The 17,500-nt window shown below is 42.2% G+C and overlaps 1 protein-coding gene across 3 annotated transcripts in view; it reads left to right on the forward strand.

The window, feature by feature from the left end:
* LOC138861488 (uncharacterized) overlaps positions 1-16,418 on the forward strand; it is a 173,776-nt gene extending 157,358 nt beyond the window's left edge. For all 3 annotated transcript variants that reach the window (XM_070120886.1, XM_070120887.1, XM_070120885.1), the window contains one exon: positions 14,712-16,418. In XM_070120886.1, the coding sequence (XP_069976987.1) occupies positions 14,712-15,466 (755 nt within the window). In that variant the 3' untranslated portion in view covers positions 15,467-16,418. The remainder of the gene's footprint in view (positions 1-14,711) is intronic.
* Positions 16,419-17,500: the final 1,082 nt, after the last annotated feature.

The following is a 17,500-nucleotide window of genomic DNA, read 5'->3' on the forward strand; positions in this document are numbered from 1 at the left end:
ATATATATATATATATATATATACATATATATATACATATATATAACTACACACACACACACACACACACACACACACACACACACACACACACACACACACACACACACACACACACACACACACACACACACACACACATATATATATATATGCATATATCTGTATCTATACACACACACACACACACACACACACACACACACACACATATATATATATATATATATATATATATATATATATATATATATATACTCATATATATATATATATATATATATATATATATATATATATATATATATATATGTATATATATGTATATGTATATACGTATGTACATATAAATGTATATATACGTATGTATATCTATATATATATATAATGTAGTGAAGCACCTGGTCGGATGTTAACCAGGGAACCCACCTTGAGCTGGGTCTGGCAGGAGATCTATTTTCAAGTAAATCACATTGAACTTGGGATGAGCGGAAACAGAGGTATCACTTGCCGGATTATTGACATTTGAATTCAAGAAAAAAAATAACAATAAAACACTTGCAAGAAGACTGAAGGCTACACATCCAGCCAGCGCCGAGAGTCAAGGTGAACTGCCTGAATTAACGATAAAATGGGGTATGTGAGCTGGTAGTTCCTGACTGGCTCAGCGTAAAAACAGATGACAATCAAGGTGCAAAAAATAAACATAAAACTCGGTGAATTGAAACACACTAAAATGTATAAAGAAAATACATCAAATTAAAGTACAACCATTTGGAAAATACCTAAAAGGTAAACTGCTCCTAGCAAAATGTTTAAAATAATCAATAATAATAAAAATAAAATCAAGATGAACAGGTGGGCTTCAGAATCCCCAAGAATCCCTCCTCCCATATAAAAAATACCTTGCCAAAAACATAATACCTGGCACGACCTTGAAACATTCACTCTTATTCGCATTGAAAGCGACAGCAAGTTTTGTTCCATTTTCACGGTCCCTTTCACTACACCACTGCACTAGACGAATGTCACAGAGTCCTCTTGCAGAGTTTCTTCTCTAGAGAGCTTATTGCTTCCTCGGCAAAGTCCAGCTGTGAGGAAGGCGTATATAACCTCAAGTGGTTAACATGCACATGGATGGCCTCACAGCATGGCATGGCCCCAACCAGCGATCGCTAAGTGGTCTGCAGTTGTCCTCAACTTTCCTCAGGACCAGTGACCCTTGCTAGAAGGGCAGTTGCGACTTGGCAGCCTGGTTGTAATGGTTTGTTAGCCTCCCATGTCCTTTGGTTCACTTTGACTGCCAGACATCAGGCATCCCCTAACCTCTGCACCATCAGCCTTTTGTCAGCTGTCTGAACATTGGTGAGCCCTTTAGTGAAGAGGGCCATCCTCCCAGTCAAAAGTTACAAGAGCTGGACCAACAGACTGGTGAATGGCGGTGTTGAAAGCAAGATGAATAGACGGTAGGTGGATGGGCCACTAAGAAGGTGTATGCTGAACGAGAGCATCAAATACATCTTTGATGGCCCTATAGCTGTGCTCGACAACTCCGTTGGACTGAGGGTGATATGCCATGGAGAAGGAGTGTTTCACTCTCCCTGTCTTGAGAAGGGAATGCCATTCGTCCAACGAGAATTCTAGACAGTTATCGGTGTGTAACTGGTCTGGTGGCCTGAACAGTATCACATAATGGTCCATGAATGCTGCTAGGACGCTCTGCTGTCTTGTCTCTCAGGGGAATCGACTACAGGAAGGGGGTGTGATAGTTGATGATCGGTAGTACATACCAAAATCCCTGTGATGAGACTCGCAGATCCATAAGGTCAGCAAATGCCATGATTAAGGGGGCCTTAGGCAGAGGGTGCCCATGCATTGGTGCACGCAGGGCCAATCCCTTGCGACGTTGACAAACCAGGCATCGGGTGACATAATCTCATGATAGCCTGAGCATACTGGGAAAATACCAGGCATTGCAGAGGTTTTGATAGATGTGTAGGGCTCTAGGGTGCGTGGCTGCAGGTGGGTAATGAGTGAAGTGCAGGGCCTGCTGCTGTAGGTGCTGCAGGACATACACCTGCCTGTCAGAATTCCTGCAGGTGGTAGACAACTCCATCATCCACCTTGAAAATGGCGAGTGGCTATCTCTCAGGCAAGATCTGACGTCCCTTTAGCCTTGCAGATGGGGTCTCATAACTGCTGCTCCCTCATCTGTCTTGGCTCCAGGGTGGTGATTTCAGGGTCATCTTGGACTTGTTCAGGCGAGTCAAGCAAGGGGAGCTTCTCAGGTGGGTCAGGTGAGGGCAGCTGAAAAGGCTGCCCCACAGAGCAATCTTCTGCAGGTGTTGGTGAGCCTGCAGGCTGGGAGAGGAAGTCAGGGACATGATTGCTGGCACCCTGGTTCTAACAAAGGGTGAAGTCATATTCCCCCTGCTCTTGTGGATACTGTCTCAGTCTGTTGCTTTTGGTGTGCCTGGAGAAGACATAGGTGAGGGGCAGATCTGTCCAGGTGATGAAATGACACCCAGACAGCCTCCAGAACGGCAAGTGTCTCGAGGTCGATGACCGACTATCTCGTCTCTGCCTCCTTCAGCACTCTTGACCAGTATGCGATGGCATGTGGCACACCATCACTGCTCTGTTGAATGAGGACACCTCCCAGGGCTTGGAGACTTGCATTAGAGTGGACTTCAAATGGTTCTCCGAAGTTAGGAAGTAGCAAAATGGAAGTTTTCACCAGATGGAAAGTGTTAGGTGTAGTCACCTTGTTAAGGCTTCAGTAATCCACACAGAAGTGCACAGGAACTGCTGGAGACAGCCAAGGGCTTACACAGATGAGAACGTCTGTAGAAGAGTGAATGCAGTGCTGCTCCTTTGGGACTATACCTACAGTAAACTTGTCACCTGAGAAGTTTGGAAAATTTTTCTAAGCTGAGATTCTTGATTAGGTGCAAGATATTTTAAGTCGCAGCTGCTGGATTGCAGATTGGCAGACGCACTACTTTCCTTCTTCAGCAATAGCAACTTTTGTTTGTGGACTGAGCTGCACTCATTGTTGTCTCTGGAAACGTTTTATTCGTCGTTCTTGTAACCAAAGTCGAGGCAGGCGTTGATACTGATGAAGCAGTCGTCAAGGAACTCACCTTCAGAGAAATCAGTTTCTTGCTGGTTGTGACTGGTGTCTGATGGAGGTGTGCCTGACATGGATGAGGACGGTCACTCTGCAATGGAGGTGAGGGAAACTAATACAGCATGGGGTAGGGAGGTACCTTTTGATGGAGCGACTGTCTGCATTCCAGATCTGTTCTTGATGACTATTACCTCGACTGGTTCCACAAATTCTGCAGACCCCTAACACGGTCTTAGTTGACAAGGCTTGGGGTGCAGGTTTACGACTATGCTGGAATCGCCGACCATGGACGATGATTAGGGTGTGTAAAACAGTAGGACACGAAGTACCATCATCAATTACTGTGAGTTGTCCTTCGGTTGTTGTTGAGCGGGATAAACTGGCTCCCTGGCCCTCATGGCAGGCTGGAACTTGGCTAATAGATAGGGACATCTCTCCTGTGAAGATTGAATAAAAAAGGACTCCTCTCCTGTAAAGATCTTGTAAGGATGACCATCTAGCTCAATACTTCTTCTAGATGGTTGGTTGAGAGAAGCAAACAGGGAACTGTCTTAGAACATCCATCCCTAGTAGGACATCGACAGGGAATTGTAGGCCTTCGATGATGATGAGTGAAGCTTAAGCGGGAGTGAATAGTGCAATTAAAATCTGCCTCGGCAGTCACAGCTGTGGCTGGCGCTGATACACCCTGTAGCCTTTGGGCTCCCCTGCACACTAATGTCAGGCAGGAATTTGGCAGCTGTGCTCTCCACCATTGTCAACTCTGAGCCAGTATCAACAAAGTATACAAGAGGTTTGCCAATAATACTTAGCAGTATCTGTGGTCTTTGTTGTGACAGGGCCGTCTTGTTCCCTGAGGTGATGATGTGGCCATCTAAGAAACAAGTTGCTATGAAGTGTCCCTACAACCAAAACATTGCTTCTGACCACCTCAATATTTGGTAATGTCATGTCCTATGCAGTGGAACTGGCACCAACGGGTAAAATGGCGACAAGATATTCTGAATTGGGTGGGAGCTGCGGGTCAACAAGAAGGTTCGCTCCCCTGTTATTGGAGAGGTGTGGACGCAGGTGTCCCTTGAACTGCAGTAAGTTGGAGTGGGCCATCACTGTAGTACTCCAGGGCAGGAACAAGGCTACCTATGAAATGGCCTGGAGTAGGGAGGCCGAGTGCCATGGTCCATCCATGTTCTGCATGCGAGTTTATGTAAAGGAAGCGCCTTTAGCGAAAGACTGCTGATGGGTGGCAGCTCGTGTCTCACTCCCATGGTGGCATCCCATTATGCTTAGCACTTCTTTGCCATCCGCTTGTTCAAGGGGGAAGTCAAGAAGTAACAGTTGGCATTGCAGCCAAGATTTGGCGCACAAACCCTTCCATGTCGTCAATGTTGTTCGGATAATCCCAACCCCCTGCATTACAGCTATCTCCACCGACTGGTAAAAATCGAGTGGAGACTGCCCTTGTGCCATTCGAGTCTGGGCCAACATCTCAAAGAAATATTGGCCTGTGCTAGCCGTACTAAATTTCATCCGCATTTGCCCTGAACTCAGCCCACAGCATTACACCCTCAATGAGTGGGTCAAGGAGGAACATGTATGCGTATCCACGACCTTCCACGAAGCATACAGATGAAGGCATCATCAGTAGCTGGATGGGTCATAAGCTCAGTGCCAACAATCCATGAAACCTTCCGGTTTCACTGCAGACCCAAGGAGGCAGGAGTCTCTAGAAGAGTGGAATTTCGGTACAGCCGCTGGGGAAAGGAGGCGTTGCGACAAAGAGGATTGGTTGGTAGGCAAGAGCAAAGGTTAGCGGTGCGAGAGGTGTTAGCTGGTGCAGGAAAGGCTGGGATGGAGACGCTTGAGGCAGAGAGGCACCTGTAACTGAGGGTCATGCAGGGTCTTGCATCTGGGGCATGGAGACTGGTGCACCCTGCACAGTCACAAGAGGTTGTGGAGTAGCTGGCGATGCGGACAAGCTTGCTGAGAGACCTGCAGATGCCTGATGGAACTAACCTCCGCCTCTAGCTCGGCAATCCAGGATAAGGCATTCTGGGTACATTTTAATATAATAACTGCACTAAGATAGGGGAAATCTAGGGGTACTATCCTAAAGATACACTCATTGATACATATAACAGTGAGTGTATTTTTGTGATCTGCAAAGGCAAAGAATAACGTCATAAAAAAAAAAAAAAATTGCAATGAATGCCGCACTGAGGCAGAGCCCACTCGTGCTCACTGTGGCTAATTCCCTGCACGTGATAACGTCATGATAACTACTACCAGTATTTCATATCTCTTACAAATTACCAGATAGCACTTTTTCGTTTTATATTGCACTATTCACTTTATATATTATCGTATACGTAGTCCGCCCATAAACATTCATTACATTACATTATCAGCCACATAACGTATATGTGACCCTACATGTCAAAATGGGTATTAATTAGCATTTTAAAGCTTTGGAATTATGCATATATTCAGATTCCTTTCTCCATAAGTTTCACGTTGATGTCAAAATCATCTTCAAATCTTATGTGGTTGCGAAGATATGGTCATTTGAAGATTGGAAAACATGGGAACTTTGACAACCAAAGTTTTGAGAAAATCAGGGTTAAAGTTTATGAACTACAGGGTTACAATTTCTTTAGCAACCATTCATTTTTATCAATGATTTTGATACCAAAGGAAGTATTCAGTGTCAGTACAAAATCAAGCACAGATTTAGAATTTCAACTTGATGGGGGTATTTTTTTAACCGAATTTTAATCCAACTTTGATTAAAAGAAAAAGAAAAATCAGAATAAACAGTGGATTGGCAATAAAGACAAACTCTTGTAGTCTTTCAGTCTTTGCAAATATAGCTATTAATGAATGATACCCTGGGCTTACTTATCAGCAAAATCTTGTGAGTGGAAGGGGGTGAGGGCGCTTAGCTTGAGCATCCTAGGAAACAAGATCTTTTCTGCAGACCATTCACATTTTTAATGTATGTGATGTTAGAGAAATATTCACTTTTCACATTAGAGAAATACTTTTCACTTTTCACATTAGAGAAATACTTTTCCCGTGGGGGTTGGGTTTTGTTGGGGTGTCCCACCCCCACCCCCATCCTCACCCAATCCACAAAAATGGAATAATGCTTTCTTTCTCTTTCTCTCTCTCTGATTCCCCTTTTCCCTCTCTGTCTCTATCTGTTTTTAAGTGTGTTTTGATTGTTTTTTCTTGTTCGCTTTCTTTCTCGGTATTGACAGTGACGCTCGAGAAATGTGAAAGAGACACAATAACGTATCGGTGATGCTGTATCGGCGATACATGGTATTGGTATCGCTTTAACTGTAGCTCCGAGAAGTAGTTGATAAATTCTCTACGAATTTGCAAATTTCTATTTGATTTAGCTGTCATACATAGCTGTTTGAGATAGGCGTTTTCTAGGTTCAAGAAATCATGCAAATATCATTGTTAATTGTTTTGTTTAAGCAAGGGAGATATGCCGCCTTACCTCAATAGGTGTTGCCATTTCGATAAACAATTCCAAAAAGTCACATTTGAAAAAATATTCCACTACAAAGCCAATGACTACTAATACTTCGTGTTTTGCAATTACTTATTTGAAGAGAAGGCAATATGAAATGGCTTGCTTCGTTTCTAAAAATAGATATTATACTTATTGGTTATTTCTCTTAAACCAATCGCTCTGTCTTACACACAACCTAGGGTTTTCGCCCTATTCATAGAAATACTATTTACTCTATGTTTACTGGTTGCCAGATATATGAAAGTGGGTTCCAGCATGTGTACTGAAATATAATTCCACAACTGTACACTGTTCTGTAAATAAATCTTATCACATCTCTCTCTCTCTGTCATGGTTTTGTGTTTTGTCCTGATTTAGTGGGTGTATGAAGACACAATTCTGGTTCAGCTGTTTATTGATAGGAGGGGTAGGTAGTGTGGCGCGGGCTGTGTCTCGTGCTGGTGCAGGTGTGGGCAAGAGAGCCCAAGAGGCGCGCATGGGGTGACCCCAAAAGAAGGTCTGGTCAGGGCCAAGAGCCCTAATCAAGTGTGCTGCCCTGAGTCACCTGTCGAAGCATTCGAGAACAGGGTCGGTAGGCTCTTCTCGCTGGGGGACGTGGCTAGGTGCCCCTCGTTCCTCAGATCGCTCGTCATACGCTACTAACCGTCGCCCGCGACAGGCTGGTGCTGGCGTTTTCTGAAATAAGTACACCAGAGGCAGAGACAGGGCGAGAGACAGGAGGGCAAAAAGGGGGGGGGGGTTGTGTTATAGCAAAGGCTGTAAGATATAATCAAAATATATCACATTGCAGTGACAGTGTTAATTCAATTATTTGCATGATTTTTCTATTTTTATTTATTTTTCAATAATGCACTGTCCAAGGACAGACAGAGGAACATGCGTAGGGAGACAATTGCAATAGTCCGCGAGGACTTGCTTGAATTTCAATTGCCTCAGATAGCAGGAGATGAAAATCTACAAGAGATAAGCATTGTGCAGAACTACAAGGAAGCAAAAAGTGTCGCAGTTCGCAAGAACTTCCTTGGGAAAAGAATGAAAATGCAACAATGCAGAGTTCAGAAGTGTGCAGTGCATTAGTGCATACAATATACGTGTGACTAATAGTAAATGTATCTCATTTCATTGAAGTTGTCTATCACACATCACCAACAGCAATTTAAGCAATAATGAAAACAGGTAATGCAGTCCTCATACTTCAGGAGCGACTCATTACATCAAAATTACTTTCTGAAGATAATAATAATAATAAGAGTTTATTAAGTAAAGTTTTAGTTACAAGGGTAAAATTGTTACTTTATAAAGTTATCATTTAACAACATTTGCACAATAAAACGTAATGCAAGACAAGAATATACGGTTGGCGCAAGTCGGTTATCTTCCGGAAACAGTATGCATGTAATTCTTGTGCAATTAACGGGCTTCTCCAGGACAATGTGCGCATGTAGCTGCGTGAGTGCATAGACGAGTTGCTTAATTTAATGGGTGAGAGTTATGAAATGAATGTCAGAGTATAGCGCACGAGTAGAAAATGGAATGCTGATAGATATTCATTAGTTTTTTAGAGTCATTAGTAAGTAAGCCGTGAGTGAGTAAAAAAGGAATAGGATTGCATGGAAGTTGGAAGAAATATGCGAAGGGGAGAAGGAGTGGGTGGGCGGGAGGCTAAGGTAAAAGAGGTATGGGTGAGGATGGGGGGTCAGGTATGTAGATGGGGGCGGGAATGTGAGTTGCATGCAATGAAATTCCTTACCGATCTGACTGCACATAAAAAAAAAACATTCACACTAATAACAATGAACCTACGGTAATTGCAATCATAAAAATGGTACTGTAATTAATACGTAAAATTAATGAAACGGTGACTGGTTTGGGTCAGCTTCTCTGAGACAACTGACAGCCGAATGACAACCCTCGTGGTTGTAAATGATACTTAAAATAAATTCCCTGAGGAAGGTGATGACGTGATGACCCATCCGTAGAAGGGACACATCATCCAGCTCATACGCAGAATGTAATTGGGTATCCATCTTCTTGGGGAATACCGGCAATAATCTCACGTATAGCGATAAGAAGGCACGGCGCATAGATCACCTCTTGCGATGTGTGCATCTTTGCACATACAGAACAACTTAACATTAATAACTTAATTACATGTCCATACCCAGCTGGGGGTCGTCACCAAGGACCATGTAATAATGATGAGGTGAGGTTCGTGATTGAGATAAGCGAAAATCAGGAACAATATGAGATCGTAGTAGCTGTATAATATAATTAATCTCTAACACGGAGATCATTGAATAAGATATAAATACAAATAGCTTGAATGTATTTTTGGGTCGAGCAGAGTCAGATGGCTATAAGTACCTTCTGCCTGAGTAAGGTCAAATGAGGTCGTTATCCGAACATTCGCTAAAAATAGCAATAGCTTGTAGATAATATTGTAAATAGTACACAATAATCTAGAAATTAAATAATGAAATTACCAATAAATGAAACGAAGGATTTACCATATTTGAATGATCAATGAAAAAATATATCTATAAAGATGAATAATCACAGCGAAATATACTTCACAATGTGCACAAATATACTATAATAATATCTTGAAATCATATGACTTAATTCGATGAATTATGCTATTATTACAGTTTCCAATATATTCATGCAAACCGGAAGTAAATTCATCACTCTATTGTAAATCATCGTGTTATATAAATGGAATTAAATATCAGAAAAAATTGGAACATAATGCGCAATAGCACTGTCATAAAAGGTGTGATGTCATCTTTTGACAAGACCTGACCTTAACAACTATGTGTCAAGTCACTCGTACTAGGAAACGAATATAACACTTTGTACATGAAAATACTGAAGTTGATATTCATATAAACATACAAATGAACAAGGCACACTTTTCTTGTATAAATATAGATTCGAAAAGAAAATCTCAAACGTTCGAATTGCAAACTTATAAAACAAATCGGATAATTTGACCCAAGAATATATAGAGATTATAAAGGTCGTTAAGAAAGGTCACTCGCGGTCAAAATATGGTCATTAAGTATTCTTTTAACGTTTTGTTTAAAATATCACGACATAATATAATTTAATGCTAGTGGCCTGAACAGAAATATTGAAAATAGGTAGAAAGGAAAGGAGGGGGTTTAGGATGATGGGTGGGTGATGGGGGTAGGTGGGAAGCGTGGGGGAAATGCTTGTTTGCGCTTAATTCAACTAAATTATTTAAATATTCTAAAATATCCCACAAATGCATAGTTCAACCGAGCCTAAATAAATGCACTTAGTGATAATATGCGAACTGAACGTCAATATGGCGTCGGTTAATACAATGGGAGATAATGAGAATAAGAAAAAAATGACAAGAATATGGCAATGCTTATAATTTTAGTCACTTGGCCTAGAATGTACATAGAAATAGATAATAATTTAGAGAAAATTCATGATATATTCACCCACATGAATAAAATAATTAAGTTGGATTTAAGCAAAAAACACGCCAAAGAAAGAAAATGCACTCTCGCTAGTGATGAAAATGGGGATTGATTCCCTTAAAAAAAACGACGATCTACCATGACGATAAAAAAAAAAACATGGTATATAACAGAAAGACGGAAAAAAATGCACTTTGCACGGACATTTGTTCAGATATGTGAAAAAAAAAAATCACTGCACACATAAGCGAAGATAGGGGAAAGTAAAGGAAATAATTGCCAATGGTGTACTTACAGTTTTTCATTCCGCCGCTTGTCACCAGTTGTCAATGTTTTGCCCTGATTTGGTGGGTGTATGGAGACACAATTCTGGTTCAGCTGTTTATTGATAGGAGGGATAGGTAGTGTGGCGCGGGCTGTGTCTCGTGCTGGTGCAGGTGTGGGCAAGAGAGCCCAAAAGGCGCGCATGGGGCGACCCCAAGAGGAGGTTTGGTCAGGGCCAAGTGTGCTGCCCTGAGTCACCTGTCGAAGCATTCGAGAACAGGGTAGGTAGGCTCTTCTCGCTGGGGGACGTGGCTAGGTGCCCCTCGTTCCTCAGACTCTCTCTCTCTCTCTCTCTCGAGGTAGAGGGGAGCGTCCGGCCGAGGGCGCAACTGGATGTCTGGCCACTCACACAGAGAGAGAGAGATAGATAGAGAGAGGGGGGGGGGGGGATTGAAAGCAAAAAACACGCCAAAGAAAGAAAATGCACTCTCGCAAGTGATGAAAATGGGGATTGATTCCCTTAAAAAAAACGACGATCTACCATGACGATAAAAAAAAAACATGGTATATAACAGAAAGACGGAAAGAAAATGCACTTTGCACGGACATTTGTTTAGATATTTGAAAAAAAAATCACTGCACTTGGGGAAAAACGGTATGCACACATAGGCGAAGATAGGGGAAAGTAAAGGAAATAATTGCCAATGGTGTACTTACAGTTTTTCATTCCGCCGCTTGTCACCAGTTGTCAGTGTTTTGCCCTGATTTGGTGGGTGTATGGAGACACAATTCTGGTTCAGCTGTTTATTGATAGGAGGGGTAGGTAGTGTGGCGCGGGCTATGTCTCGTGCTGGTGCAGGTGTGGGCAAGAGAGCCCAAGAGGCGCGCATGGGGCGACCCCAAGAGGAGGTTTGGTCAGGGCCAAGTGTGCTGCCCTGAGTCACCTGTCGAAACATTCGAGAACAGGGTAGGTAGGCTCTTCTTGCTGGGGGACGTGGCTAGGTGCCCCTCGTTCCTCAGACTCTCTCTCTCTCTCTCTCTCGAGGTAGAGGGGAGCGTCCGGCCGAGGGCGCAACTGGATGTCTGGCCACTCACAGAGAGAGAGAGAGATAGATAGAGAGAGGGGGGGGGGATTGAAAGAGAGAGAGAGAGGGAGGGATTGAGAGGAGAGAGAGAGAGGGAGGGATTGAGAGGAGAGAGAGAGAGGGAGGGATTAAGAGGAGAGAGAGAGAGGGATTGAGAGAAAGAGAGAGGGAGAGAGAGAGAGGGGGGGGGGGGAGATTGAGAGAGAGAGAGGGGGAGGATTGAGAGAGAGAGAGTGAGGGATTGAGAAAGAGAGAGTGAGGGATTGAGAAAGAGAGAGTGAGGGATTGAGAGAGAGAGAGAGTGAGGGATTGAGAAAGAAAGAGAGAAAAAAAGAAGGATTGAGAGAGAGAAAGAAGGATTGAGATAGAGAGAGAGAGGGGGGGGGGATTGAGAGAGAGTGTAATATATGTAGTGGGAAGGAGGCGTCCCACCCCCCCACTATTATTACTTGTTCTTGTTGTGTGGTAGAGTGTGGCTGAGCGATAAGGCGGTAGTAAGTAAAGTGTCAAGGTACTGGAGTACTCTGAAGATGTTGGTGCAGTTAAACTTGTCGCAGTTTTCATGTCTTTATTCTGGGTAACTGGTACAGAGGGCAAGGCAGGTGCCCAAGGAGGAGCGCCGTCCTGCCAAGCCCGCGAGGGCGAGCGGTCTGACGTAGATGGCACAGGAATTGCCATGAACGAAGTTCGTTTTTAAACAGTATACAATGGAAAAACATGGAAGAATATGGATGAACATAGATTTAGAGATATTAGGTCACATGACCATTTCGTGGAGAGGAACAAGGGTATGGTGACATGATATCAGCACGTTTTTACAATCCAAACATTGTGGTTATGGGACAGACTGGCTGACTATATATGAAACATAGAACATTTGAATATCAATGGTAAAATCAGTTACATACATTGTGATTCAGAATAAGCATTTTATAAGAAACATTTTGAGTATAAACATGACATATTTATACATGAAGACAACAGAATAAAAGAATAGAAATGTATGAGAGTAATAAGGGTCAGATTAGCGTGTTCTACGGTCACTTCGTCAATGTCGGGCACAGGGCACTCACGAATCTCGTAAAATAAACAACACATGGCTTTCGTGGTCTGCGAGGGGCGAGCAGCGAGGGAGCAGGTCACTAAAGAGAGAGAGAGTGAGGGATTGAGAGAGAGAGAGAGAGGGGCGGGGGGAAAGATTGAGAGAGAGAGAGAGAGTGAGGGATTGAGAGAGAGAGAGAGAGAAAGAAGGATTGAGAGAGAGAGAGGGAGGGATTGAGAGAGAGAGAGGGAGGGATTGAGAGAGAGAGGGAGGGATTGAGAGAGAGAGAGGGAGGGATTGAGAGAGAGAGAGAGAGAGTGAGAGAAGGATAGAGAGAGAGAGAGAGGGAGGGGGGATTGAGAGAGAGAGAGGAATTGAGAGAGAGAGAGGGAGGGATTGAGAGAGAGAGAGAGAGGGATTGAGGGAGAGAGAGGGTCAGGGTTTTGTGGTTCCCGACTTGATGGTGTACAGAGACACGTTTCTGGTTTCACTACTTTTATTCAGGAGATGGTTGTTGTGGAGGTTGGTAGCTTGATCAGTTCCGTACTAGTGCAGGAAGCTCGCTAGCAAGGAGTACCCCGGCTGGGGCGTACGTGACCCCAGTAGGAGGCCACGGCCGAGCAGTGACGCGCGTGGGAAGAGACCCCCCAGAGGGGAAGCGTTTGGTCGAGTCGTGACATCGGGTCGAGTGTGGTGTAGGGTTGAGAAGCAGATCAAGGGTCACGAGCGCTGGGGCGTGGCTAATCAACCCGCCGCTGTGATTGGTGACAGAAGGCATAACCTCCATGAACATCTGACCACTCTCACAGAGAGAGATAGAGAGAGAAAGAGGGAGGATGGAAAAGAAGAAATATTAATAGGCTAGAGAGATGGAAGAGGGAAAAGAGGAGATATTCATTATTTAGATAGATAGAGAGAGAGAGAGAGATGGAGGAGGGAAAAGAGGAAACATTCATTATTTAGAGAGAGAGAGAGAGAGAGAGAGAGAGAGAGAGAGAGAGAGAGAGAGAGAGAGAGAGAGAGAGAGAGAGAGAGAGAGAGAGAGAGAGAGAGAGAGAGAGAGAGATGGAGGAGCGAAAAGAATAAATATTCATTTAGAGAGAGAAAAAAAATATAGAGAAAGGGATAAATATCTTCTTTACTACCAAGTTCATTTTATCACCACTTCCATTTGCAAATTTTAAAGTAGAATTTATAGGCCCTATTAGTTCATGTTCCTTCTGAATTTCCTCCTCTCGGTTGGCCATGTCGTCGGGGCCAAATGACTTGAAAGTGTCTACTATGATTATAATAAACGTCTATGGGATATCCCAAGGGTGTCTGAATTCGGTTCAACAAATTGGAATAGCAACATTATTTCAAGGTCTTTCCAAAAAAGTCAAAGAATATTTATGTCATATATATGCAAGCATTCAGAATATAGCATGATTCATCTGAACAGGCAGTCTTATAATTGAAGGACAAGGGGTCTTGTGAAGAGAAACCTGTGACCAAAAATTCCTGAAATTACCTCCACCATAAACACTACCAAGTGTACTTGGAACATTGTTATGTACACGAGTTTATTAGTTTCACTAGGGAATATAATATTTTATAGATATATGTATGTGAAAGTCATACATTATCCACTCGTAAAGATATTTTAACAAAAATGAAAATATGCAGACAGTTTTTACTGTGTTTATATGTGTAAATAAAATACTGTTGCTTCCAGTATCCATTACTAAAAATTGACATTATACCTTTTAAGGTAGTTAGGATTTCCCATACCTGTCTCGGGATAGCCTGTTAATGAATGTTGCACAGCTGTAGAGCAAATTATGGCTTCCTGTCACATTCCAGTATTGCTGTGAAGGCTGACTACTTTGTTGCCTGCCAAGTAATCAGTCTAGGGATATTTGTAGTATATGTACAGATAACAATGCTTTTGTTTTCTTTGTGTTGATATATCTTTATGATTTAATTTCTTATACTGTAAATAAGCTATCCTCTTGCATTAATCTGCAATATATAATTTAATGACTGTCTTGCATAAACTTAAAGACTGATGGAATATATAGTCAATTAGATATTATCTCACGATGTTTTTACTGTTTTGTAATATTTGATAATGGTGAAAACGTTCATCAGACAGAAAAAAAACATTGGAAACCTTATTCGTTGTCATGATTCATAATTATTTATATATTTACAGAAGATACCGAACTCAGCAGCAGTGGTGCATCTGCCTCCACCTCATCCAACGTTCCAAAGCGCTGTGATGACCCACTTCTCTCGCTGCCTCCACCGAGTTATGAGATGGTTTTGGATTTGAAAAGGAAGGAAATTCAGCTGGAAACAGAGATAGCACAGGAAGAACGACGCGAACGCGTACGAACTACGAGAGGAAGGATACAGAATATTTTTGGACGCAATAAGAGAAAGAAGCAACGACATGAAGAACCTCCCCCGTCAGCAGCCTCCTTCCCAGCGTCTTCACCCTCGTCATTGTCATCTGGCCTCTTCACCATCAGCAGCGAGAGTCTACCTTCGACTGACTATTATGCTCAGGCTTCAACATCTAATGGGCAGAGTCACCCACCAGTGCCTTCAAGACATGTAACCTCTCCCTCAGACTCTGAGTCTTCACACTCAGACTACTCGTCCAATTTCCTGCCAACACCGACTTCTAGTAGGTCACCCTCTGTTTCCTCACCGGATTCTCCTGCGAACTACAACGCAGCAGCGCCTCCACAGCTGGATATCACATCTGCTGAAGGCGGGAATGCAGACGAATTGCTTTCAGTGAGCCGAGGATTAGCTTCAAGGCCCTGCACAGGTCGATCTGTGTTGTCTCGACCAACAACCTCTATTAGCACAAGGTCCCTGCCTCCTCCACCGCAGCTACAGAGGAAAACCAGCTTACCTGGGGCGCTGTTGGAATCTGAAGATGAGGAAAAAGAAAATTAGTGTTGCTGTTGCCATTGATGATGGTTAACGGTGAAGAAAACTACTAGCACTTTGGTGTTTACTAATCATAGTATATACTGATTCTTTGGTAGTTATTACGTTAGCAGTGAGTAGTGTGGTGTTCGATAATCATATAGGCTTGTAGATTTTTTGTTGGTAGCTCTCATGTATATATATACATATATATATTATTTATTTGTTTATCTTGCAAACGTCAAATCCTGATTTCGGTAATTAGATATCATGGATACGACTCAGACCATTGCCATACTTTCTGGAGACGTAACCCTATTTATCCTGTCGCACTTCTGCAGTTTTTGTAGGAACTATTTGGATACCTCTTTTATGGAGTTGCACGTAAATGATGCATTATTGATTGCATTAAATGTTTGAACTTCTGATATGTTTATATTCTCTTATATAAGCATCACATTTGCAACACAGTGGAGAAGATTGAATGAGCTAAAAAGTATTTGAATCAGTTATGTGGAAAGTTGTGTAATTATCATCATTATTATTATTGTTTTATGTTTTTTCTTGGTGATGAAAGTGTCATTGATCTGTAACATTAGCGACTACACAAATTACTGTATATATATAATTTAAAGCTATCTATCTTCTGCAAAACTTTACAATACTGCTTTGGTACATACCTTTAAAGCTTACCTTTCTAAGTTTTTCCTAATGATGATTTCTACTTCAGAACTCTACAATAATGTCAACAAAATGGCAGGTCGGCATTGATGTAGCAACTCTAAACGCGTATTCCTCCTGCTCTCTACTTCTGCAGTCAAAAACATTGGCTCAGTATATTTCTGCAACACACACAAAAAAGAAAAAAACATAATGTTCATGTTTGGTTACGTTATCAAAACATGAGTTCAGAGTACCTGCTGCACATGATCAGCACCAATAAACGAATCCATCTCAATATAAGTACTTATAATCCATATATGGTGATCTTGTCAATTTCCTAAGCTGAATCACCACGACAGAAAATTGCCTGAAACACTGAAAATTCACAAAAATAACAAGATTAACTAAAAACAAATGTATATCCATTTTTCAGAGCAATTGCATATAGTTGGTAAACCATGGATCTATCATAGACAATCACTGAATTACTCTATTAAAGTTAAAAGATGAATACAGATGATGTTGATTTCCCATCCCGTAGACTGCATACAATACAAGGTAGCAAGAACAAGGAAAAGATTTGATAATAAGGGGTACCTTTTCTCCTGTATTATAGATGTCATAATCCAGAACCACAATACAAATCCTGTTTAGATATTCCATTACGGCGATTTTTTTTTCATAGCCCCAGTATTAAATAATTTTAAATAATTAGCAGATGCTAACAAACAGGATTCTCGCCACTTCCAATGTGAAAGTTTACCTGTCGTGAACACATTCCTTGTTCCTATTATGTATGGTACAACTCAAGTCCTTTGAATGCCAAAATATTCAGTCAGGGAAATGATTATTTTGGGTTATCTATACATACACACCTCCTGATGTTTGATTTCGCCACAAACATTTCTAATCATCACTGTTATGATTATTGTTTTCATCATTATAATGATGATAATGATATTCATCATTGGGGAGCTAACGCCTCCGGGGACGCATAGCCGCATCCGACGATCCTTCATGCCAGACAGATACTCGGCCTCTCTCAAGCACTTCGCTACAGGTTCCATTAATCTGCCGAAGTCACAACTTCCTAGGTCCTCCCTCAGGCCTCTGCCACACAGCAGGTGTCCACATAGCCTGAGTTGGTTTCACCAATCTCATGTTGTAACAAGGCATCAAAATAAGATTCTAAGGCTTCACTACCATATCATAAAACTGGCAGTATCAGGACATGTAGCTTGGATCTTCTGTACAGGTACCTGCATCTCCAAACACTCGTCATGACCCCTGATGCCAGACCAATCCGTCTACTGACAGCCCATAGTTATGAACTACACTACCAAGGCATGTAAAGCTCAAGCCCACAACCAAATACCGACAACCATTTCTCCTAGCAGG

This window comes from Penaeus vannamei, chromosome 4 (genome assembly GCF_042767895.1).
Source record: "Penaeus vannamei isolate JL-2024 chromosome 4, ASM4276789v1, whole genome shotgun sequence".
In the NCBI taxonomy this organism is placed as follows: domain Eukaryota; kingdom Metazoa; phylum Arthropoda; class Malacostraca; order Decapoda; family Penaeidae; genus Penaeus; species Penaeus vannamei.